Raw genomic sequence first — 24,473 nt, 5'->3', positions numbered from 1 at the left:
GCTCAAACTTATCCATCCAAATTGTCTTAAAAATACCTCTTGTTCCATTTTCTACACATTTTACTCATTGCGATTAGACATCTTATGAAAGCATTTATTTTTATTTATCAGTTGGAATTTTGTAGAGACAGCAACAATTCCCATCCAGCTCATAGTTTAAAACTAAAACTAAAACAAAACAACACAACAACAACAACAAAAAAAAAAACAAACAAAAAACCTGACAAAACTATCTACCTCATCTCATGTATGTTAGATGAACAGATGGGTCATATATTTCAGGTGAACCTCTTGGAATACAAAAATCACCAGAGGGGAGTTATTTCTTTTCTAGTAAAAGACATCCACAGAATTAGTAGCTTCAGGAGCTGCAGATGGGCCTTGAGGAATTCCATATCCTTGAGGAGCAACTGTTTTCCTAAAATGCTGTCTACAGGGTACAGCTGACTGAATAATATGTGTTTACTTTGTAGCTGCTCTGACAGGGAGAAAAAATCCCGTTCACTTCTGATGTTCAACAACCATCAAGATCCAAAGTCAGCAGCTCCAAAGTGCTAACCACACTGGGGTTAAGTTCTCACCTCTGCGCACAAGTCAAGCCAGTAGTGACTCCAGACTATTCCTTTTTTCACAGCTGATGTATGAAGAATGCACAGGAAACAATACATTTCTAAAACTAAACAAAAACTCACAAAGAGTAAAGGTCTCAGAACATCCAACTGAATGAAGGAAAACTATTTTCTTGCCCTTTGATTATTCTACTAGCTCAGTTGAGTAGCACTTGACAGCTACTAACTTCCTGCCTATAAAAGAAACTCCTACGCAGAGACAATAAGCTTCATTTAAACCAAAGACCGAGGATGTATAATTGAGTTACTTATTTAGCCATATCCAAGTTGCTTGCTTCAGTCAAGTCCTAAGCAGCTTTGCTCTACAAGTCAAGTACTTGAACATTAACAACTATGTCTCTACCTAACTGGTGCTTTGGCCTGGTTCAGCAGAAAACTGACAAGACTATGGTCAGGTCAATGCAGCTAATTGTCTCATGCTTTCCCTTAAACACCCATACTCCCCTAGCTAACTGCAGATAGTTTTCAGGACAGTCTGCCAAGGAAGGAGGTCAGCAGTGAATGCTGCTCACTGCCCAGTTGGCAGCATGCTGCTATACTGAATGCTGCATCACAGAAGTGATATCTTTAGTGTCATCTTCTCCAAGGGGAACAGCCAACGTATTACATGGACACCTTCCAGGTCCATTTCCTCAGTTTGAGATGCTGCAAAATTGCCTCTGCAAATAGTCCACTTGGCTGTAATATCCAAACAAAAATATGCAACTAAATTGTATAAATAATATTTGCAAAGTACAATTTTGAAATCTTTGTTATAGTACATTGTTTAACAGCTATATTTAATACCTCTATTTCTGCTGGATTAGATACTTCACTAAAAACCAAATCTCCTTTGTGAGCTATGTAGAAGATGCAGAATTGTGTCTTCTTACCCTCCCAGTTTGCAGTCCCCTGTTCCTCCTTTCCAGGCTCTTACATATTTTGGATCTGCCCATAAGGATATTGGATTAAAGCTTCCACTTGCAAAGTAAGGGCCCACAGGGCTCAGTATGACATACAGTAGGGCTTTAGTCGGCTTCTTCACTCCAAGAGAAGGCTGAAAATAAGGAATGTAAACAAATCAAAAGTTACTGGTATACTCCAAACATAAGATGCTGCACAATTATCTTTCGAAACACTGCTTTCAGAGGAACTGCAGCACAAGAGTGCTTTTACTAGGACAAAACAAACTTCTACAATGAAGAGAAAATATTTATATAACTTCCCCCATCCAAGCAACATAACAACCCTAATTTTATATATTGTCACCATTCACTTACAGCTGTTTCATTTATCTATATGTTATTCTAATCTTCTCAAATAGTTTCAAGCTTTGGAGAATTCAGAAATTAGCTTAACAAGATAATATATAATTATATGAATTAATCACAGCAGAAGCCTGCAATGCCTTCTAGGGGGAGGAGCAGCAAGGACCACTGCTAGCAATAACAACAATGGAAGAACCACTGTCAGCTGCATTAGTGATGATAATTAGCCAACGCCACTTAGAACTGGCATTAGTAGAGTTGAGTGCTGGCTCTGTGAATGGCTGTGTGATAAGCTAAAGTAATTTTTATGCTGGAAATGGTTTACATAACAGCACAGGAAATAACCTGGTATGTATCACTTTTTTTTTTTTTTCCTCCCCCTCTCTCAGACACAGCTTCTCACACTTGAAATCATCACCATCAATACTTGAAAGTGGAGGTGAAAAGTCTGGCATTGGTCAAAGCCTGAATTCTGTAGTAGGAGACTCTGCCTAACTATATGATCCTTTGCAAAGCTCAGGACTGACCACGGAATCACAGAATGATTGAGGTTGGAAGGCACCTCTGGAGACCACCTTGTCCAACCCCTTTGCTCAAGCAGGGCTACATACAGCTGGTTTCCCATGATTCTTGGGATCTTCTCTGCAACTGAATGGATTATTATTTTCTCTCCACTCAGAAAAACCACTCATAAAAAGAACAAGCTCATCCTTGGTTTCAAAGATTAGGTCTCCATTGAAAAGAAAAAAAGTTATTGAACTTAAATCTTTAGGACCAAAGGTCTAAGCAAAACACTGTGCACAAAAAACATGAAGCTAACTTGGGAGGTGGGAGGGAAAATAATAGTGTAATAATGGAACTACCGGAAAATTCAAATAAGCTTTCCTCAGGTGCTGAGAGAGTTCTTCTGATTTCTATCTACCTTACTCCTTCAGCAAAACTTCTAACAAGAGAAAGATTAACTAACTGAGATCCAGATATTTTTCCTGATTCTTACATGACCATTCAAAAGATCGTGCTGGCTGGGTTTCCTAATTGTGCTGATTCATAAAAGATTAGCAAAACATGCAACCCAGAGACAACATAGGACATCATGGAAAGGCCAGATACATTTGCTGACCTGAAACAAAGCTCAACAGCAAAAGAATTTCCAAAAAAAAAAAAAAAAAAACAGGGGGAAAATGTACAATTTTTAATATTAATTTACAGTCACTGAGTGGAGATCCTTACATCTGAAAATCTGCAACTACTTTACAAGCATTAAATTAATGAACTCCTAGAACACATGTGAAATGTATAATGCTTATGTATGGTAACTACTTACAGATGTGGATATTGCAGGAGAGTAAGTTGCCTAGTTGGGAACCATACATTCTTTAGCTTCCTTGTCCTATGCTCTACCATTATATGTTTCTCTTTTGCCACTGCTAAAAAAAAGCCCTTAAAGTTTTAATTAAAATAAACTCCTTGTTTCTAATTCTCTTCATAAGTACTTGACTCATACCCACATGACACTCTCAGAGTACACACTAGTACCTAATTGTGAAGGAGCCTCTTATAAGATTACGTTTATCTGCATTCAAGAATAAATTGACAGAAAAACTTGTTCTTAGTTCTGCTAAAAGTCTCTCTCAAAAGAGCCATCTTAATTTACTGAGTATAATCTTCCAAAACTTCCTCATTAAGGTCAGTATGGAGGTATGAGATGAAATCACAAAATCTACACAGCGAATTTCTATTCCCTCGCATTTTCTCTGGATTATTAGTATTTTAAAGGCATACATTAGCATGTCACAAATAACTATCCTTTGAGCACAAAACCTAAGTTAATTTAAATTTTGCCATTACCACCCAGAATAGTTGATCGAAGTTTACTTTCTGTGATCTGAATCAATGTGTCCACTAGGTGGTGGTGTGGTCAACATAAATTTGTGAAGTAGAGCTATAGGTGACTAACTCAGAAGTAAAAAATATAAAAACAAGTTGCCTCTGAACTGTAATACTGTTGTCTAGTGACTGCTGCATATTTCCCTTTATGGATGGAGGCTTTTGCCTCATGCTTAAATACACAAAAGCTAAGAGGGGAAATAAGTGTTTCACACCTCAGTTCCAATTAAGGTAGGACGGATATACAGGCTGGCAGCAGTAGAGTATGGGACCCACTCCTTTTCCACTTCCACAAGCTTCCGGATGCACTCTAACAGCTCATTCTGGTCAAAACACTGGGAAGGAAAAGCAAAGAGAGAAAAGCAAATGGAGAAATATAGTCTGAACACTCTGTGGTCTTTATAGATCCACATGCTAAGGGGAGCACTACATCAGGGTACGTAACAGAGACAGTTTATAGACGTTCATGGATGACTACATCATCTCCTTGAGTTCATTTCTTACAGAATGAAAGATCTTTACCTTTTTATACAGTATTCTGAATGCGCTCCTGCTGCTACAAAGTATCCTCCTGAGATAATAAAAAGGAGTCATTGATCCTTCTTTCCTCCAAAGGACATGGAGAGAACTGCCTGTGCGGCCAACACCTTCACTTTGGCATGCTACAAGCTATGGCACCACCTCTTCTGCAGAAGAGTGCTTTGGGTTATAATTCCAAGGGGCCCACCAAGTCTCCCAGTTTTACAAACTTGCACAGTTCTTACAGTAATAAAGCTAATAAACATGGGAGGAAATTCACTGGCCAATATACAACTGCTAAAAGCAGTGTTAAGTTGCTAGCATGACCAAAAATGAAGGTACTCAGAGGCTGAAGGACTTAACTGAAGTGGAAAGAACATTAGCACCAGAACAATTTCATCAACTGTCTGCATGCAAATACCTGCAGAACAGTGCTCATTCCTCAGAAATAGACTGTGTACATCTGAGGCAGTAGGGAGACAACAAAGTAAGTAAAACATTGATGTGATTTAAAAGAAAAATGCATTTCTAAGTTCCCTTCACTGAATAAGATCTCTTAACAAAGTTTAACTGAACTATTCAAGAGTTAATGTGTTTGATAATTGTCACACTACTGTAGAGTTTCAGAGATTTGCACTCTGAACACGAAAATACGCTCTGACTTAAGGAGAATAAGATGCCTTGGCTACATACTGGCAGAGTTGCTCGTCTTGCTGATCGCGCCATCCTGTCCATGTTGAGGGTTGGCCGGAACAGGCGGATTTTGCCATCCACTCCTCGGTAAGCCTTCATTCCTTCAAACAACTACCAAGCCAAAAAGGGGGGAAAAGAAATCAAATAATAATTGAGACATGTTATCCCATGATGATCTGTGCAAAAGCAGAACACACCCTTTGGAAATAAAAGAACTTCACTTTCCTGCTCACAGTACTTCAAGCATAAATGTTAACTACTTAATCCTTGCAACACACTCCTGTGAGGTAGTATTATGAAGTATATATTACAAAGGTGACCTGCCTATGCTTCAGATACTCCTTTCTCTGTCAGGGGACTTACTGACAACCATTTTTTTTGTTATTTGGTTACAACAATTAAAATTTGTAGCATGTGTTTGACTGAACTATTCACTCACATCCTGACTGATACTTAAGGCTGAGCCAAAACAGTATTCTCCCTCATGGAAAAGGTCTATAGAATTTAATTATATATGTTAATAATTTTTAGGGCTCTGTCCAAAATGCATTTTTGTAGGAAGCACAGGACAAGGTAATTAAGGGAACTCTGTTGCAGTTCTTGCTGTAGCTGTAACAAAATCTTCGTCACTTATTTCCTCCATATACTCCTATGCTGTGGAAGGGAGCTTAGCTAGCATGAGAGACAGATGCATCAGCCTTACACTAGATGAAGAATGCATGAAAATATTTTATCTATACTTTACAGAAAACTTAGTCATAATTATCCAATCAAACTGCAGAATCTGGATGACTGGTATTGTCAATGAGTTTATCAGACACTGTTATCCCACCAACAGCCTCCCAGCAGAGTGCTCTACAGCATCTCCTAACCACAGCAAAAAACACATGCCCACAAAATATCCATACCTATTTTCAGTTGCAGATTGATAATTTCCAGTTACAGTTATAGACAGAAAACACATGTATTATATAAGCTTATATTATTATATACAGGTATTATTTAGATTAAGTATTAAAGGATCACATATGCTTATAGACAAGAGTTCAGATTTTTAGAATTTATTTTCTAAAGCATTTCTTTGTACATTAAATTTCAGTAGAAGTTTTATGAATTTAACTGCATCACTGCTGTCAGTCTCCTCAGACTTCTCCTGACTGTTGCACAAAAAATTGCTGGAAATACATTCTATGTTGTTGGAAGTCTACATATGCAGAGTTTTTATTTGGAAAAAAGAATCCTGTATTTATGTATAAATAATTTTAGTAGAATACTCAAGGTTTCATTATTATTATTAGATTCGATATAATTTCCCCGTAAGGATCAGTGAAATGCAGTGTTTAGAAAGATTTTGTGCAGTCCCATGACAGAGCTAGGTCGTTCCACATGACAAATTTTAATTGGGTTGTAACTGTGTTGCAGGAATCCCCGCAATTTTACTTAGGTTACATGCCAACTATGTAGCAGAACCAGAATTAGAACCCAGAACCTTTTGCCTTCAAAACTTATCTTATTCTTGTGGCAATGCCAACCTTATTAAAAGTTTTGTACACAGTTTTGAAAAGGAAACTGTTCCCAGGATAGACATTGTAGCTACAAGAAAAAAAAAATATCTTTAATAAAGGATGGCATAGCTGGTGATATGGTTGATACTTTGATGTGATTTTTATTGGGCCAGTTACTAACCGATACCACATTTCTGTAATGCTACTTTCTTATCACAGAACAGTTGTTTCCCCCCACCCTTTTCCCAAACACATTCACAGAACTTTTAATGAGAGGGAAGAGGAAGGAATGTTACTACTAAGATTTGATCAATGGTTTGAGAGAAGTAAGAATCACATCATTACTGAAACACAAAGCCTTCTCAAGCTGTTAAATCTTTTTCTACAAAAAAGAAATGCTTTTAACCTTCCAGAGCTCAGTAAAACCTTTCACTCATTAAAAAGGGAGACAGTGATGTGTTCCAGAAATGCTCAACTTGAATAAAAGCAACTGCTGTGGTTGCTTGATGGTTGGTTGCTACAGTGGTGCGCAAACAATATCATCTGTACGTCACAGGAGCTGGATCTGGAGTTCAGCAGATCCAGACTACCACACTGCATCATGGAGGGCAAGGAGAAAGGGGAGGGAATGCCAGATTCATCATTTTTATTATACCCACTGTGTATTCATTGAGCCACAGCATTGGCACCAGATTCTCCTCTGTCTGTCCTCTCGGCTAGAGGAAACGTGATGCAATAAGGGTAAAGGAATAAAAAAAAAAAAAAATGGAAAAAAAAAAGAGCATATTCATATTAGCAATGATTTCAGACTGGGCCATAGGCCGAGCATTAAAGCAATATGCTAGTAAGAGCGAAATATAGATTTGGGACTCCAGCGTGGTTCCTTACTTCTTGGGCAGATCAAGAGCTTCAGCCTTAGTCACAGGGGCCTGTTGTAATTTACACAGGACCTTTGGAGGCTTGGTGACTAGATGGGGAAAAAAACAGTAACAACAAAAAATGGTGACGGCAGGAGCTCAGGGACAAGCAGGGGAAAGCTTGATCCTTCCCTTATACTAGTGGTTCGGAAAAAAAAAAGAAATAATAAAAGAAGCACAAGCAAATCCACTAACTTCAGACACTCCCACCTACCCAGAAGTGGGAGGAGAAGCAGGCTTCCATTTCAGCATAGGCACCCTACTGAGCTCTCACACAGATGTGAGTGTAGCCAAAGCTGCGCTGGAGACACAAAAGGCAGCTTTAGACAGTAAGCAGCTAAGCACGGAAACTCTTAACCACGCTGGTTTCCGACTTAACATTTCACTTTCCAAAGTTCCTTTCTGTATATTCTCTGCTTAAATACAATTGTATATGCTGAATGCATCAGATCTAGTTCAGAGCTCTCCAGACTTGTTTGGAGTTGAAAACAAGCACCTGTCTAGTCTGTCCTGCAATCCAAGCTATGAACCTTTAAAACAGCTTAAAATAACTTTCGCAAAGTGCATGTTCGGTCCTCAAATTAAAGGTCCTCTTGGAATTTCACAGAGTCTTCTCCAGTGCTTCATTAAGTTACACCAGAGACAGTAATTGGACCGATTCACCATCAGTGAACTAGAATGCTTTCTCAAATGAATTTGTCACCACAAGAAAGGGCTCACCTTCACTAGGCTAGAAAGTTAAGTGAGCTAGAATCCACAGACCAGAGTTGCTTCTGAGTTACACCAACATAAACATAACTCTGTTGTAAATAATGGAATTATTCCGGAAGGACATCAGTTAGCAAACAAAAATGTAACTCAATTCTAATAAAATTAAGACAGTAAAAGTCCTTGAATTACAAAGCTATGGCTTCAAGAGCTAATGAAACAAAATCACAGTTTCCAAATCAATTCAGTACTTACTTCTATAGCATAATGCAGAGCCGAGGAGGCTGGATGCAATGAAAGGTTCTCAAGCGGCTTAATATAAGGTTTCTCCCACCCTGAAGCCAAGGACCATTCAATTATCAGCATATTATCAGTGAACACAGTTCCAAATACCAAACCACTGGGGTCTGGTTTTTCCTTGAAAGTCGTAGCTGGGGTGATAATCAAGTCTGAAGCCTGAAGGAACATGAAGACAAAAATTAAGTGTATAAAAATGATTAAGTCAGATTGATTTCAAATGATTCTGCATCAGTGAACTGCAATATTTTATCTGCGGAGACATTTAATGACAGAATGGTTAAAGGTGGCTACCTCTAAGTAGCTGGCAAAGTATTCATACTGTGTATGCACGCATGTACACAGTGCTGTTTATCCCAGAAGTAGTTAGCCTATTTTGAAGCACTGTTAAGTGGAGGAAGCAGTACAAGGTGAAAAAATCCAGAAAATTAGCAGATGAGAATTAATTGGACATTTAGATTAACACATCTATACAAGTTCCAGAAACACTCAATTGCTGTATCTCAGAACATAAGCTTATCATCAGAAATTAATCCCCTTCACAACTAAGTAGATATGTTAACGCTGATTTTCCTTTAATGCATAAAACCAGTGTGAGAGACCAGAGCCAGCAGACTACTTGGGTCACACTAGCTTGTTCATTCACATTCATATTTTCCTAGAAAGATCCCATTAGCAAAGAAGGGAAAATGGTTCCCTGCATAATTAACTGTAGAGACTTTCTCTTACAAGCCAGGACTAGCTGCAGAAATGTAGCATAGTTTTCTGTACTGGTTTTGGCTGGGATAGAGTTAATTTTTTTTATAGTAGCTTATATGGTGTGAGTCATCCTAAAGAACAGCAGGGGAAGAAGGAAAGCAGGATCTCTGGCATGTCACTCCCCTTTTATACGTAGATAGGGGCTAAACAACTAGAGAGGGCTATGAAGTGGGCAAAGCCTTGATCCATCCTCTCTATTCTCTTTCTACGTCATTTCAGCATTTAAACTGTGCTGGTCAGAGAGGCAAGGAAGAATTCAACAAAGAATTGTATTCGAAGTTCCATTTTCCTTCCTAACATGACTCAGAAAGCATTGACCCTTATTACAGACCCTCAAGTGAAATCTTACTCCTCTATGTTGGGTACATATAGAATAGACTGGAATACAGGCAGTTCAGGCTATTGTTCAAATGATTTGCACGTGCACTAAAAAGGCGATTCTGCAAGAGATATCACTGACTTTGACTTTTCAGACTCAGCACACATTTTGCAAAATGAGAAAAAATTAGTTCCAAGCTTTTGAAAAAGAACACACACACACTCCTGTCTTTGTAAACAACCTGATTTTCAAAACGTCTTTAATAAACAATGGCCTATATTTTATCGATTGGTTGAGTTTGGGTTTCTTTGTTTGGTTTGATTTTTGGTTGGGTTTTTTTTGCTTAATGGCTTAGATGTGAAATTAACTTAAAGCTAGAGCACATGAATAGCTAAAAGCTTGTTTCAAACCATCTTCAATTATAGGGCTTGTCTAGATATTACAGTGCATTAGCCTGATTGAACTAACACATAATCTGATGAAACAACAATTACTCTTCTTAACTCTTTAGAGTACCCTTTATCCTGCTGACAGTGAATGTGCCAATGGGAAAAGCACTACTTAATGATGTCCCGAAAAAAAAAATAAAAATTACCTGATAACCTCTTATCATGCACTTTGGGAAAAAAAGGGTATCACAGAAGAGTGTGGATCAAAATAAAAGCCACAAATTATCCGCAATGCAAGACTCAGCTCAGGAAAACACTTATGCAGGAGCAGGATGTCAGTGGGGCTTAAGCGAGGATGTAGAACATAGTTATAGCCTTGGCATTATCTCTGAACAGAATCACAGCTTCTAAAGAACTCCTACTGCCAGTGGTATTAACAGCTCTCCCTGAAGTCAAGGCTTCTTCCTCATCTCAGGTCATTTTCATTAAAGTAATTATCTTTACAATAAACTGGCCTGAGGATTAGAACTATCACATGGAGTCTCATCCCCTAGAACTCCCATCAGTGTGCCAGTTTCTGCCTTTACACCTCAGTTTGCCACTTCCTCAGTTGTGGTAGCACTAGTTGAAAGAGAGCACTATAAAAGAGTTTGCTAAGCTTGTCAGGGTTAATAAAAAGCTTTTGCTTTAAGGAGGGGGAAGGATTTTAACCTGGCTCTTCTCACAGGCCCACACGTACATGTAGAAGGAGCAGCCATAAGTACAGAAACACGCTCACTTGGGAGCATTTGGGCTTTCTTTGACCCAGTTTTGCCATCAAAGATATTTCTCCAGATTTGGAGATCTGGGGTTCACGAGAGCCTTGGATGGAGTCTCTGTCATGTGAGTGATAATTTAATAGAACTATGCTGATGAAATACAAGCACACTGTCATGCTCTAATGGTTAACGCAAAGAGGGTCGCAGATCCAGAGTCACTCTTATAGTGGCTCATTAGAGATAAGAGGTAGGCCACATGCTCATTCCTACAAGTTCAATAAATGGGTACTCCTGTGTGATGGGCAGTCACATAGCAGTGCCAATGGCTCAGAGCAGTAGCCCACAGTTCTTAGCTCTCAGCTCCAAGGGGTGGGGACCTTCTGCAGTCACAAACAGAAGTCACTGGATTGGATTTCAGGTTGAAGGCAGAAAGCCTAGAGAGTTAGGTAGCTACGATGCTTACCCAGAAAGGAGGCAAATAGTTTCTGGACCACAGAGGTTCCTGGAGCTGCACACTCTGAACAAGCAGCCCACCTGCTGTTTCTCGCCTCCTTCAGCATTTAGGGAAACCAGCTTTCATTCAGGCATTTTGCCAACATCTGACTCAACAATATCAGGTATGACACTTGGCCCATAACACTTCCTTCAACAATAGGAACACTGGAACACCCTGCATAAGACCTCAAATATAGGCTAAACTGCACAGACCAGTAGGGCAACAATCATTAAACTGTCAAAAAGGCAATTTTCCTGATTCTTATAATCCTGTTAAGCTCTCAGGAGATGCATTTAAGATTTTTTTTGGCCACTACTTTCTTAAGATCCTTTCTTAAGGCTCTCTCCCTTTATTCATTCTATTGTATTTTTCTCCATTGTTTTACCAAGCAGCGAGTAGTGCAAGTTAACAGTGTGCAAAATCACCTGAATCTTCCAGAATCCCAATGCTTTTTATGTCAAGACACCATCAAGTGCCGCAATACATTTAATCTTTTTTTTCCATGGAGGAGGATCTGGGGGGAGTTGTAGAACCCATTCTTGGAGTACTCTCTCCCACAGTGTGGTCTGCAGCACAAAATATTACCAGCACCCTCAATCTCTTCTAGGCCTCTGAGTGATAAGACCCCCTCCAGAACATCTCACCTGGCCCACAGACCCCTTTGGCTTATCTTGCCCCAAAGTCCTGCTCTAGCACTTTGTGGTGCTGATCAAGCAGCACCAGCAGGAAGGAAACCAGACACTCAGAAGAACCCACACAAAGAAAGCAGAGCAAGGCCAGATGACTGATACGAGGAGTACTCATTAAGTATCACTTGCCTATTACTTTAATATTACACATTAAAAACTCATCACAGTTCTACCATTGTATCACCTATAATCTTTGTAAACAGCAATTTATTTCTTTCCTTTGTCAATGTTCCCCAGCCCTGACACCAGTGTTAAGGATGTATTACGGATTGGCATTAACACCCATCCGGATCTCTGCTGTTTGTACTGCCAATACAAAGGGCAATTTTTAGTTAGGTTTGTGTTTTGCTTGCTTTGTTTATCAGCGTGCTCTCAAGCACCTTCTGATGCTGCTGCCTAATAAATCCATTAAACTGGAAGGAAAACCAGTAAATGCAGTGACAAAAAGGATAAGGGACATAAAGAAAGAAACAGATGTGGCACACAGTCTATTGAGTACAGCTATTTGGCCCCTTTTGCTTAAAGTAAAAATGACAAAGACGTAGTTCTAACCCTGCAAACTCTCCATGTTGCAGCAGTACAGTACATATAAAATATATGTGCCTAGGTCAGAGCCCAGGGTACTCTGGTAAGAAACAGGAAAAAACAGATTGCCCTGCCTATGGTAGGCAGGGGGGAGCGGTGGGGGAGCCAGTTGGATACTGTTCAGTTTCTGGGCTTCTATAGCAACACTAAGCCTACAAACAGCCGCTGTTTCGACCAAATGCCCTGTTTTGAATAGCGCCTCATCTGAAAAGTGCTTGCTGATTCCAACATAACTTCTTCCACAGTGAAGCTTTACCCAGCCTACACAAAGAAGATACATTGTGACCTCCTGAAACTAAAATTCACCATTTGATCAAAACAGATCTTGTCAATTATGAGTTTGGTCAAATTAAAAGTGACATGCTGGCCAGTGTCAAGTTTAACTAATGCTGTAGCGAGACATTCTGGTGCCTGTAGCCAAGATGTCAGTTTAGTGCTTATTCTCCTCAGCCTTTGCAATAGCCTCAAGTGGATTTGGAGCTGACAGCAGCCTCTGGCCGGAGCTGTTACTTTCATTACCACATTCCTACCTTTCTTACCCTAGAGAGCTGTCTTGGATAGGTGCAGATGGCAGGTTCACATTTTGTCCTACTCTTTCCATCAAGTTTTGCCAATGCCTTCCCAAATGATCCTTGGCTGCAGTCATTTTCACTGCACTGAAACTACTAGACCATAAGCAGTAGGTTGAGCAGCCATAATGGGTATAATTCCTGTGACATCCCCAAACTTTTCTTGGCCCATGTTGGGCCAAGCATTTCTATCACTTACCTGAGTAAAGACAGAACTGACAGCCTCAGCTGTAAAATAGCTTACGAGTTACCTCACTATAACAGCAAGTTTCAGCAGAGATCCTCAAGACATTAACATCCATTCAGTGAGACTGACTGTAATTTATTCTGATGAGATAAGTAACCTCCCTGACTTCTAGTCAAGGTGACTTCTTCAAGATCACAAAGCAAGTGCAATTATTATTTTTTTTTTTACTTATGCTGAGTTTGTAAGCGTATCCTAGGAAAGATCAGGGCCTTCTGATGCAATAAAACACAGAAATGTAGGCAAAATTGAATGACTTGTTTTGCCTTTGCACTTGTGAACAGTAAAATGTGGTTGCAGTAGCAGAGCAAATGTTGAGGAGACAGATTACAAAGAGCGTGAGTAATTAGTACAAAGGGGAAAGGTAACAAAGCATAGCCGAGGGAGCTGGAGAGAATGCATCTGGGACTAGACAGAATGGATTTGAAAAAGGCTCCAGGGATGAGGATGTTGTTTTCCTGCTGTTCAGTCCTTATGGCTGTGGCACCCTCATCATCGCTTTTGGGCCCTCCCAAGCACACACATCTCTATCCCAGGAAGCCATTATTTCTGCTGGAGTAGCTACTTTCACTCCACAACACTTCTGCCTGGCCTCCTGAACCTGAAGCTCCTCCTATATGACAGGCTAAGGAGGAGAGGTTTGCACTGCCAAAGAGAAGCAGTGGTGGGCAACTAGGTTGAGGATACTAACTAGGCTGAAAGTGGCTTGTAAATTCACCTTTGGAAGCTGAAACCCTCTCTTCTCTTGAAGAATTTTTTATTGGTCTTGCAGGCAATAAGCCAGGTACCACCTCTCTCCTGCAACTCATTCATCTCCATCGCTTTCCAGATGTCGAGTTGCAGGTATCAGAGGATTGCCTCCACTTTCTTGCTGATCCGAGTAGTGATCTTAGATGGCTGGAGAAGCTCACCCATTAGGTATTCCAGCCCAGCAGCATCATATAGTAGGGTTCAGGCTACTATATGTTGCACATAATTGCTCCTGTAGAGCAGCTACCACAAGCAGCCCACAGGGAATTGCAACCTGATCCAGGAAGAGCCTTCACCACATGAGCCTGCTTTCTGTAGGCAGACATCGTAAATCATGCTTAACAGCTACCATGGTAGCTATTTTTTACACCCAAAAAAAAGGCTTGTGCCAAACTATTGCCAAACTCAGAGAGAAATCAGGGATGACATGCCAACTCCTCCATCAATGACATCAGAGCAGACAGCAGCAGTGCTAGGCTATGCAACCAGAAAGTAGAAAAAGGTTATGGAGGCTGTGCGCAGTGTTAGGGCAACAGGTATTTTTCTCCTTCATTGGGACAAAACAAGCAATCACCTGTTCTGACTATTCCTAAACCCTGTCTTAGAAATAGAAATGCTGAATACTGCTCCAGTAGATGAAACCAACTGCAACCTCTTCTAGCAGGTGTTATTTTTGTCTAGTTTGTCTGACTTACTACCTCTCAGGTCCATCCACTAATCACTAGCTGACACCACAGCAGCATGTACTCGAGTAAAAACGAGGAGATTTGTGTCCTACAGGCCTTGGGTAAACCAAGGTCTGTGGTTTTGTTTCTTTTACCATCCCCACCATCTTTGGAAAAGACTGATAGTTTTCCAGGGCAGGGACCATTGCTTTCTGCATAGTACTAAGCCCTGTATGGCTCTGATCACAGTAATAAAGTCTATAGTAGAAACAATACGAACAATAAGAATTCTATCAACTCAGAAGAGAATAGAACAGAGTTAAATAAATTCTTAGAAATCTATTACTAGCTTGTAAGTATAAAAAGTAATATTAATGTAAGCTACCCTATAATCCCTTTACCATCATTACTACTTTAAATTTTCAGCAGAGCCTGAGGCTTGAGAACGGAATGTGTGCCAAGATATAATAAGATTTGAGCAGGAAGAAAGCCCTTATCTTCCTACTATAAAAAATAAAGAGAAATGAAATATAACAAAATATCTTGTGCAACCCCAGGGAAAATACCCAGAAATCTTTCAACATAAAGCTTCCCTGAAACTTCATCTGAGAATGTGTTAGCACACGTAATTGGACTGGGGCCTGTAATTGTTGCATCAGGTTGACTGTACACTGGGAACTAAGACACAGAACAAATGAGAAAGCAAAAGGGAGTCAAGGCTCTGAATCAGTTGTAAGTCAATTATGGAAGTAACAGAAAATATGGCTGGAAGGACTTTGTCTAATCCATCCTCTGCAAGGCATCTACCTAAACTATTCACAACAGATATTTATCAAATATTTGTCAAACCAAAGAATGAGCTTCTGCTACACTCTGCAAGCAATGGAAAGAAAATGAGAAGAGTATAACCTATTGTTGGCTTCTTTAACCTTTTTCCTGACCTGATGGATTCTCCAACTCTGATGCAGGAATGCTTGATTTGGAGCAGTGACAGGGAAGTAAACCTGCTCTGACAAGACAACAGATAAGTGGTGGAATCGACATAAACTTTTTGCCTTAGAGAATGAAAGCACCACGGGCAGCAGCACAGCTGAAAATACAGTCCCCAAAACACAGCAGAAACGAAATAAAGATGCTGGAAAGCTACAGTCCAGCTAGACTGTAGAGAAAGCATTGAAGAAACCAATCTTGCCCTACAAAACACTCAAGCACATGGATAATGCATAATAGCATTGATTCCAATGTCACTAACTAAATTTTAAGAGTTTTTCCATATGTTGCTGAAATGTTGCCCTGCACCAACTCCCACTGATTTGATCTAAAGCCCATTTCTATTAATCAAGACCCCCTCCTCCAGTTTTGTAGGAATTTGCATTGTAAGGGAGGCAAAACTACCTAAATCTTTATAGCCTCACCCATTTCTACTGCTTCAGGAAAATTAAATGGAGTAGTAATGGTTTGGTGGTGGGGTTTTTTTGTCCCTTACTCATTAATCTGTTCTCCACTAACACAAGTTTCATTTTTAAAGTTACGAAAGATGAAGGAATGGAGTTCCTACAGATTCTAAGGAAACCTTCCACCTGATACTAAGGAAATCTTAAGGAAAATATCTATTTGATTTTAATCTCCTCTACTCCAGCTAATGGTATTTTCAGATCTATGAAAAACAGTCATCTAGTATCTCATCTATCAAAGAATTATATAAAACATTTCAAATATGACGACCTCTTTAAAATATAAACCACCAAGATGCTGACAAGACTATTAAACATAGGAACAGAAACTGGACACATTATTGCATTTTGATCCTACAAACTATTTCTGTTTGCTAACAGCTATTCCAGTTAACTAAGTGGGGCAATCAGAAAGTGTGAATGGGGAGGAAGTACGAGTAGGCTTTAATGCAGTCATTGCACTGGACTGAAAAACACTGCTGTAGCTTACTGTTACTGCTGGTCACGTTAGCTATATAGAAATCCTCTTTGGCCATGCAACTGCACTTCATGTCTGCAATGTAGATATACTTGGGCTTTTGATTAGAAAGAAGCAATTCCATATAGAACGATAAGGGATATCCCAGACTGCAGTTCTTTAATAACCCAATTCCTTGCACAGAAAGTCCTCTCATAGACTCATACTCAAACGTTTCCATAAATACAAAACTAGGACCATTATTCACTAGTGGAACACATTAACTAACTACACTATTCATATTATTCGCTATTAGTATATTCTGCTGCTTCTCAAAAGATCTGACAGCTTGGTTAATGCATTTCCTGATGCTGTGCTGCTCCTTGCCTCACAACCACTGTATTTCTGCATTGTAGCATAAACACAAATGTTCCGTTTTTAGAAAGAGTTTGCCTGGGAGAAGGTTTGAGCCTAACACAAGCTGAGGGCTCACACTGGCCTGTGACACAAAACTAGAATAGAGAGAGATCTCTGACATTTCACTGATACCATATTTTTGTACAGTGACTGTCTTTGGATGCTCAAATAATGAAAAGAAAACTTATAAATTTCATCCACAAAAATTTAAGACACTACTGTCTCCTGGTTTGGAAAACATAATTTCTATTTCACACAAGGAAAGTGAAACAAAAAAATGTGATTTTACATCTAAGCCTTTCTTAAAAACTAGCCATATTGAAGGAAGAAATTAATTGCAAACCTAGATTTCAGACAAACAAGCTGGAAACACTTCACCTAAGTAGTCTGGCCAGTCACAAACACATTACGTGGAATAGCCGAGAATAGAATCATAATCTCACATGTCCAAGTCCTGAGCAGTTGCAATTAAATCTTCTTACCCTGATTTTAATAAGCTTGCAGACATGTAGAGAAGTGGATTCATGGAACAAAGGCATTCAGAATTATAATTTCATATGAAATTTCAAACACTTTGGGGAATATAAAATGCTTTCATGGTATAGTATCTTACGTAGAGGTTACAGGAATAATTTCAAATGTTCAGTCAATCACACTTGCCTTTTTCTCTTATCCCACCTCCCTCTCACACTGGTAGACAGAAGGCAAACTTACAAATTGGCATAAATGTCAATGTTTGACATGACACTGAAACTGCCACATTTTGCCAATTCATTCCATTCAGTAATTTCCTAGAAATGGGGACTAAGTACAGGATTAAGATAAAACTCTTCCAGCTCTCTGGGCTGTTAGTCCATGAGAGTTAGGATATAGAGATAATTTCAAAAGCAAGCAGAAAGGCCAACAGAATCCTATGGGGAAAAAAAAAAAAAAAGAAAAAAGAATAAATTCTCTTCCTAAACTGTAATTCCTAATCATGTATGTTCAGCACAGAAAACATTTAATATCAAATCTGGGGACTTGATATCACAATGACATTAAAATTTAAGAATTCTTGCACACCATGAATTTTGTTTTGGAGTCAGATACTTTCCTTTAGGAACAATTGGCTGGATTTACAGCCCTACATTTGAAAAGCAATTCTTCACCTTGGGAAAAATAAATCCAGAAAATTATACAAGCCAAATGGAATTTCCAAAATTCTCGTACAATTTCTGTGCTTTTGCAGACACCATTTATATCTTAAGCTCCTAGTTAAAAAGAAGATAAAGCATCACTTTCTTTGTGCTATAAATCAACTCAGCCAAACTGTCCCTTGGCTGTTTTACTAACATCTTCCTCTTATCTTAGCTAAAAGCTCCTATTATTTGCTGAAGACAAGTAGCTTTATTTGCAAACCCTACAGTTTCAGATAATGGGACAATCAGTTCCTCTACTACAGATTAGAAAACCTATTCGCTAAAAGCCTGCAACTAGTTGAAGGACATTACCCACCTGAAGAGTTACATAGAACTGCTTGCCACCAAGCTAAAACTGAATAGAGCTGCCACAGACCTCAAATGCCACAGTATAAATGGGTTCCAAATAGCATCAGAAACTTATTTGCTGACTGCTGGGAAATCATCCTCTAGTGTATCATGGACGAATCATGGTGAATTATTTTTGCTTCACTAAGAACTCGTCATTGGTCAGTAGCATTTCTTGGCTACTACAACCCTGAAGCAGTGGCACTATTGCTACTACTCTGTGACAGCAAGCTTGATTTAGAAACATTGATGTGCCAGGTAGAGCCATCAGCAATACTAAGCTGCATTAGTATACCCTCCACCTGTGCGGGCAACTTCCATGGTCTCCTTCAGGAAAGTCACTTTCTCCTAGCAACCAACTACCACTGAAACATTCATTAACCATTATTTGGCTTCGTTTCTTCTCTCTCTCGTCAAAACAGGGCACTTAACTGCAAGCGCACTGTGTGTTGATCATCACTGTGACCTACACCCATACTTTCCTAATAACTGGAATGAAAGTAGCAGATATGTAAGTCTGTCTTGCCGAGCTATTATGTGTAACATTCAAATGACTTTGTGCAATGCCTGTAAGGATGCAGAATGCCACAGAAATCCCTTGGCACTCAATCTTCTCTGTCCTGTAGCTGGTTTCCCTCTTGACAGGTGAAGATGAGGGAGTGTCATTGTAAATCACCTGAAGTAATTCTGCAGCATATACATACCCTGCTAGCAGGAATAATCCTCTACAATTTTATTTTTTTTATTCAACACATGACAAAAAGCAAATAATTTTCTTGCTGTCAATGAAAAGCTAAGTGAATGGATTCAGCTGAAATCAAGATAAAATCAGAATGACCTTTTCTACAGCAATGCCCAGTCTACAAATGCTAAATACTGTTATAACAATGACAGAATTGGCCTGTAGCTTGGCATCCTGATCTAACAGTGGCTAAAGCTGTGTACTTCCATGGAAATTATATGCAGATGACCTACCAGATGGTAACTGACACAGTTTTAGTTTAGGAGGTTCAGATTGGACATCAGGAAAAAAAAATAAAAAATAAAGAGAGTAGTACAGCACTGCACTCAACAGACAAAGGCACAACTGACCTGGTCCAGTGCAGTGGGAAGATGGACTAGATGGCCTATGGTTCTAAAACACAAAATATTTGGAGATGCCTTCTTGTGTAATGTTAAAAACATACACACGCACATACACATAAATATCTCCAATTGCTTGCTTTTCTTTTACTGCTTCAAGACAGTTTATATAAAAGCAGCTTTCCTATATACACATTTTGGGGAGCTACTGCTCAACACAGCATCAAGATATTGGTAGATTTCTGTAATAAGTTTTTCCCCATACAACTTAACATAAAGGAAATGTTCTAGCTGATCAATCAAAATTTTAAATGGGGTCTAATATAGAATTTAAAATGGAAATGCAAGGCATTTTCCTAACACTCCCCTCAACCCTAAAACCACAGAAGAATCAACAGCTGCAACATGACCAAAAGCCTCACTGAGTGCCATCTGCTTTGGCAGGTAAATTATTTATTGATGTCAGTAGAAAATAACAAATTGAGAACAAGGTGGAGAGGAAGAGATATGAAAACATATAAACTATGTAAACTGCTTTATATTTGTTAGCTGTGTACATAATGTGGTAACTACAATGCATATATGTCCTCATTCCAAAAACATTTCAGTGTTCCTTTGATCTACATGCTCTGAGCATGTCAGAAACTTTCCCTACTGAAAATGAAAACACAAGTGCTACTTACTTCCAAAACTCTTCAAAGAATGGAACTTTCACCATGTAACTCTAATGTTGTGCCAATGTGATACAGTCAATTAGTTCAGATTTTAAAAAGATGTTTCAAAAAATTAGACTGTTCTGTATTTTACAGGTTTTTAATCTTTGCCTTGGAGGGGAAGGAAGAAAATTTGGAGAAGAAACAATTTTCTTTAAAAGAACAGAGTTGGAGAATTGTTTATCTCTATCAGCAACCTTTTCACATATAAAATAGTTTTCTAAAATTAAGCTTAGAACTGTCTAATATCTCAAAACGGATTGGTCTCTCTCCCAATTCCCAGAATAAGGAATCCAATATCCCACTGTATTTAGCAGAAATTATAGATGCATTTGACTTTCATTTGTATAAACACAGTAATGAATCATAGTAATGTAGTTTCATTAATGTAAACATAGAAAACGCAATAATTAGTCACGTTTTCCTTTGAAATACTGTTTTGGAAATAGCTGTGTTTTTCTCCACAGAAAAAAGGAATTTTTCCAACTCTTTCTAACATACACTATATAAGAAGAAATGCTGCATACTGCAATAACATCTAACCTACATCTTAAATACATAGATTACTCCTGTAGTACTACCTTATTTCTAATTTTAGTGTTTCCAGGGTAAGATACAGACCTGTGCTTTATCTTTAATGCTATTGCATTGTCAAGAACGTGAAACAAGGCAGAGATTCGGAGTCAGCACAGTGTTTTGCACAGAGCCGACCAAGTTCACAGTCATTTCATGCAAAAGCTACACGTTTTAAAACACGCAACTAAAGGTCCTAATACAAGGAACAACTACATTTGTGTGAAGAGACCCACAAGAACAAGATCAATGTCTGTAAAACTTTCATTGGCAATCTCTCAATTTGAACCACAAATGCCTGCATTGGAAATAAATTTTCAATTGCTTCATACTTCATGCAGAGGTAAAAATACACTACAGCTTTAGATTCTGTGGAAAAACCGTCAGAGATTTCAGTTGTTTATTTGTTTATTACACTTACAGCATGGAAATAATCTTTATATTCTAATTTGTACAATATCTAGCACAATGTCAGCTGGTTCACAACTTGGGCTCTAAAACATTATAGCAATGCAAGAAACAAATACTAAACCATGTATCATTACAGAAAATGCACTACATCCAGCATCTCACACAGCTAGATGTGAGCTAGCTTCAAACTGGAAGCCATGCAAACATATTAGCTATAAATTGTATTCAGTCTAGCAAGTCCAAGATCTCAACAGGGATTCTTAGTTTGAGCACAGCACTGCACCAACCTGCCTATAGAGCTTCCAGTCTGCCATGGGCTCACATCCCACTGGCCTGGAGCCTGGGAACGTTGGGTCTGTCTGCAGAAGACTCTGCGGGAACACTCACAGTTATTTAGAGTAATGTGAGGAGCCATTCAGATACAGAAGCTCCACTTAAACTTTTTTCATTCCGCTATCGCAAGTCTTCGTATTAGCAAGTCAATCCAGATCCACTTGTAAACTACAGCTACTTTATTCTGCTTTGGCGTAGCAGACTCCCTAGTAGTCAGTATTCCCTAGAAGGTTTGCACCATTTTGGTACAGTAAATAGGCTGATAAAAATTAAAACAAAAGAACTGAACTTTGCGCCATTGGGATGCCCAATCAGTTTCAGATCATTAAAACACAGAGAAACATAACAGGAATAGGTAATACCTTCTTAAAGTGTTCCATGTATCAGTCTCTCAAAAAGAAAATGTATTCCATGATGAAAGGTTACATAAAAACTAAAATCATCTTTCTGGATATGGATTGATAACATGAGGGAAAGAAAAGGCAATCATAGATGGCTTCAGTTTCTTAAGACCTATTATTATGAATTCAAAGTCAGAGCTAATACACACATTAAAAGAAACCAAATTAGAGTCAAGTATGGAAATAGACCACTACGTTATCCAAACATTCGCTCTGTCTTGTGACAGTACAATAAGCAGAATGGATGCATTAAAGAAATTACCAGATTTTTAATCATAAACATAAAGTGTCTTAGACATAACTGCGTGCTATTTCATGGTATTACTGAATGCAAAAAGACACGTATAAGAGCAAAACCAGATATGGGCATTTCTTGATTCAACATTCCAAAATGCATTCAGTGGTACAGAGGGTGACTGCACTTTCAATTACTGGTTTCATATGCCCCTCCTACAAATCCAATACTGACAATACACAAAAACTGCAAGTATAACTTCTTAGGTCATGGTCACAAACCTCAGCCAATTATTTAAATAAATAAGTAAGTAAGTGCAAACAACTGTTGGGGAAGGGAAGAAGATTTCACTCTAGTGAAAGAAACTGCGTAGATAAATCCTGGAAATCTGACATTTTTCACAATACAGGAAACTAGCATAATCACTATTTCCTTAGAAGTTTCTTATCTGTTCCAAGATCACTGGCCATGTGTCAATTCTAAATGCAATACATTAAGTACCTTGTAAATCACAGAGGTGTCAGGATGAGATTTTTAACGGCAGAAGTGAGTCAAATTAAGGTAGTTCAGAAGTAGTTAAAATGAACAAAGTGCTAATTCTGACCTACTGACTTAAGAGAAGCCCACGAGAATCAGAAACAGCGAGCAGCTGGCAGAGGGGCTCACTGCTTGCCAGAAGCTGTAGGCAGCATGCATTCCATCACTCCCTCTCAGTGTATAGGGACTCTCAGAGTTCACTCTTCCAAGTCAGGCAGAAATTGCAGTAAAATTCAAAGCTTACCCCACCTAAAAAGCACAGCACTATGTTCTAAAAAGAAATGTCTTCAGAGGGCTAATCTGGCATTCAAATGTTGGGCATCATCCACTTTAAACAATATGTTTTATGTAAGCATAAACCAAAACCATACCCTGTTTTCTACATTCCCACAATCTTGGATTACTTAGGTTACTGGCACAAAATTGCAGCTTTCTTCAGTGCAGTCAGACCCAAGGGTCAACTTGATTCCTTTGAAATATTATTAGCTATAGTTTCTGAAATTGTAACTGTCTTCCACAGAATTGTTTGTGAAGTTCCCTAGAAGGAATCTAGGCTATTTTATTTATCATTGGTGTTATTTTTGCCTTCATTTATAAAGTTTTTCTTTCTAATTTGACAATCAAGTTAAAGAGATTGCAAATAATTATTATAATGCATGACACTGCAATCAGTACCTGTATTCCCATCATTACTTTCATACACACACCCCCCACAGTACGATATTTTCTAAAAAACTGTACCCCTTCCTGGTGACTGCAGCTAATCTTCAGAAACAGAGCCATAAGGCAGGAAAGGACTTACAAATTAGACTTCAGCCTGAGCCAGCTGTTTTTTCTAGTATCATTCCCTTTATGACCATCTGTCCCCCTTGCTAATATATTTTTCCCCCTCACACAGAGTCTCCACTACAATGAGTTGCCATTCTGGCTGACATACAAGTATCGATGGAAATGAAACTGGATCAAATCCAACTTTGTGCCACCCAATATTTGGTGCTTTGGTAAGGCATCTACTTGACTGCCGGTATAATTAAATCTGGCTTAAGTTTGCTTTAGTTTATACCCAGTTCACCTACAGTCCAAACACTATTACAGTTTGTTGCCACTAGGTCTATCTTCCTTCTAGACTATGTCAACAAGTGGAAGGAAACCATACAGTGTAGTTACACAAGAGTCTCCTCTCTGTAAAGTAATTTTTGTTTTTAAATGCACTAGCACACTCTACTGAACGAATCTACTGAGATCTTGTCTATTTATTAAAGGTGAATTCACAAAACAACTCTGCACTCCATGCTTGTGAATTCTTGGGGTTTCAAAGTTGGTTGCATGCCTGGTTTTGTCAACATTTTCCAAATCAAACTTTCTGGCTGAAAAGTCATCCTAAATCTTCCTTCTTGGGCAGAATTGCCAGAGACATAATGCAGAGAAATGAGGAAGAGAACAACTGGGAAGGGTTGAGAATGGGGAAAAAGAAATTAAATGGCATGTTGCTACATGGCAAAATTGTGTAGTCATGAATTCTCAAGAAATCTTTGCTGTTTTCAATGAGATCAGCATCAGAATAAATCTTATCGAGGAGTCCAACACATATGCTGTAGCATTTATTTTCCATATCTGTAACTAAAAAGGAAATAACTATGTAAGCATAATTCAGAAGACTGCCCAGTAGTGACACTGCCCAAAAAATCAGGAAGAACATGACAGTTAC

At 38.8% G+C, this 24,473-nt stretch overlaps 1 protein-coding gene across 1 annotated transcript in view; it reads right to left on the bottom strand.

Moving 5' to 3' along the window:
* BCAT1 (branched chain amino acid transaminase 1) overlaps positions 1–24,473 on the bottom strand; it is a 67,244-nt gene that overhangs the window by 21,960 nt on the left and 20,811 nt on the right. Inside the window, exons 3-6 of the mRNA XM_075758048.1 lie at positions 8,361–8,561; positions 4,976–5,086; positions 3,979–4,098; positions 1,502–1,665 (exon numbers count right to left, since the gene is read on the bottom strand). Of these exons, the coding sequence (XP_075614163.1) occupies positions 1,502–1,665; positions 3,979–4,098; positions 4,976–5,086; positions 8,361–8,561 (596 nt within the window). The remainder of the gene's footprint in view (positions 1–1,501; positions 1,666–3,978; positions 4,099–4,975; positions 5,087–8,360; positions 8,562–24,473) is intronic.

Source organism: Balearica regulorum, chromosome 1 (genome assembly GCF_011004875.1).
Source record: "Balearica regulorum gibbericeps isolate bBalReg1 chromosome 1, bBalReg1.pri, whole genome shotgun sequence".
NCBI lineage: Eukaryota > Metazoa > Chordata > Aves > Gruiformes > Gruidae > Balearica > Balearica regulorum.
Note: the sequence above shows the minus strand (reverse complement) of the source record. Positions and strands in the feature narration are given on the sequence as shown.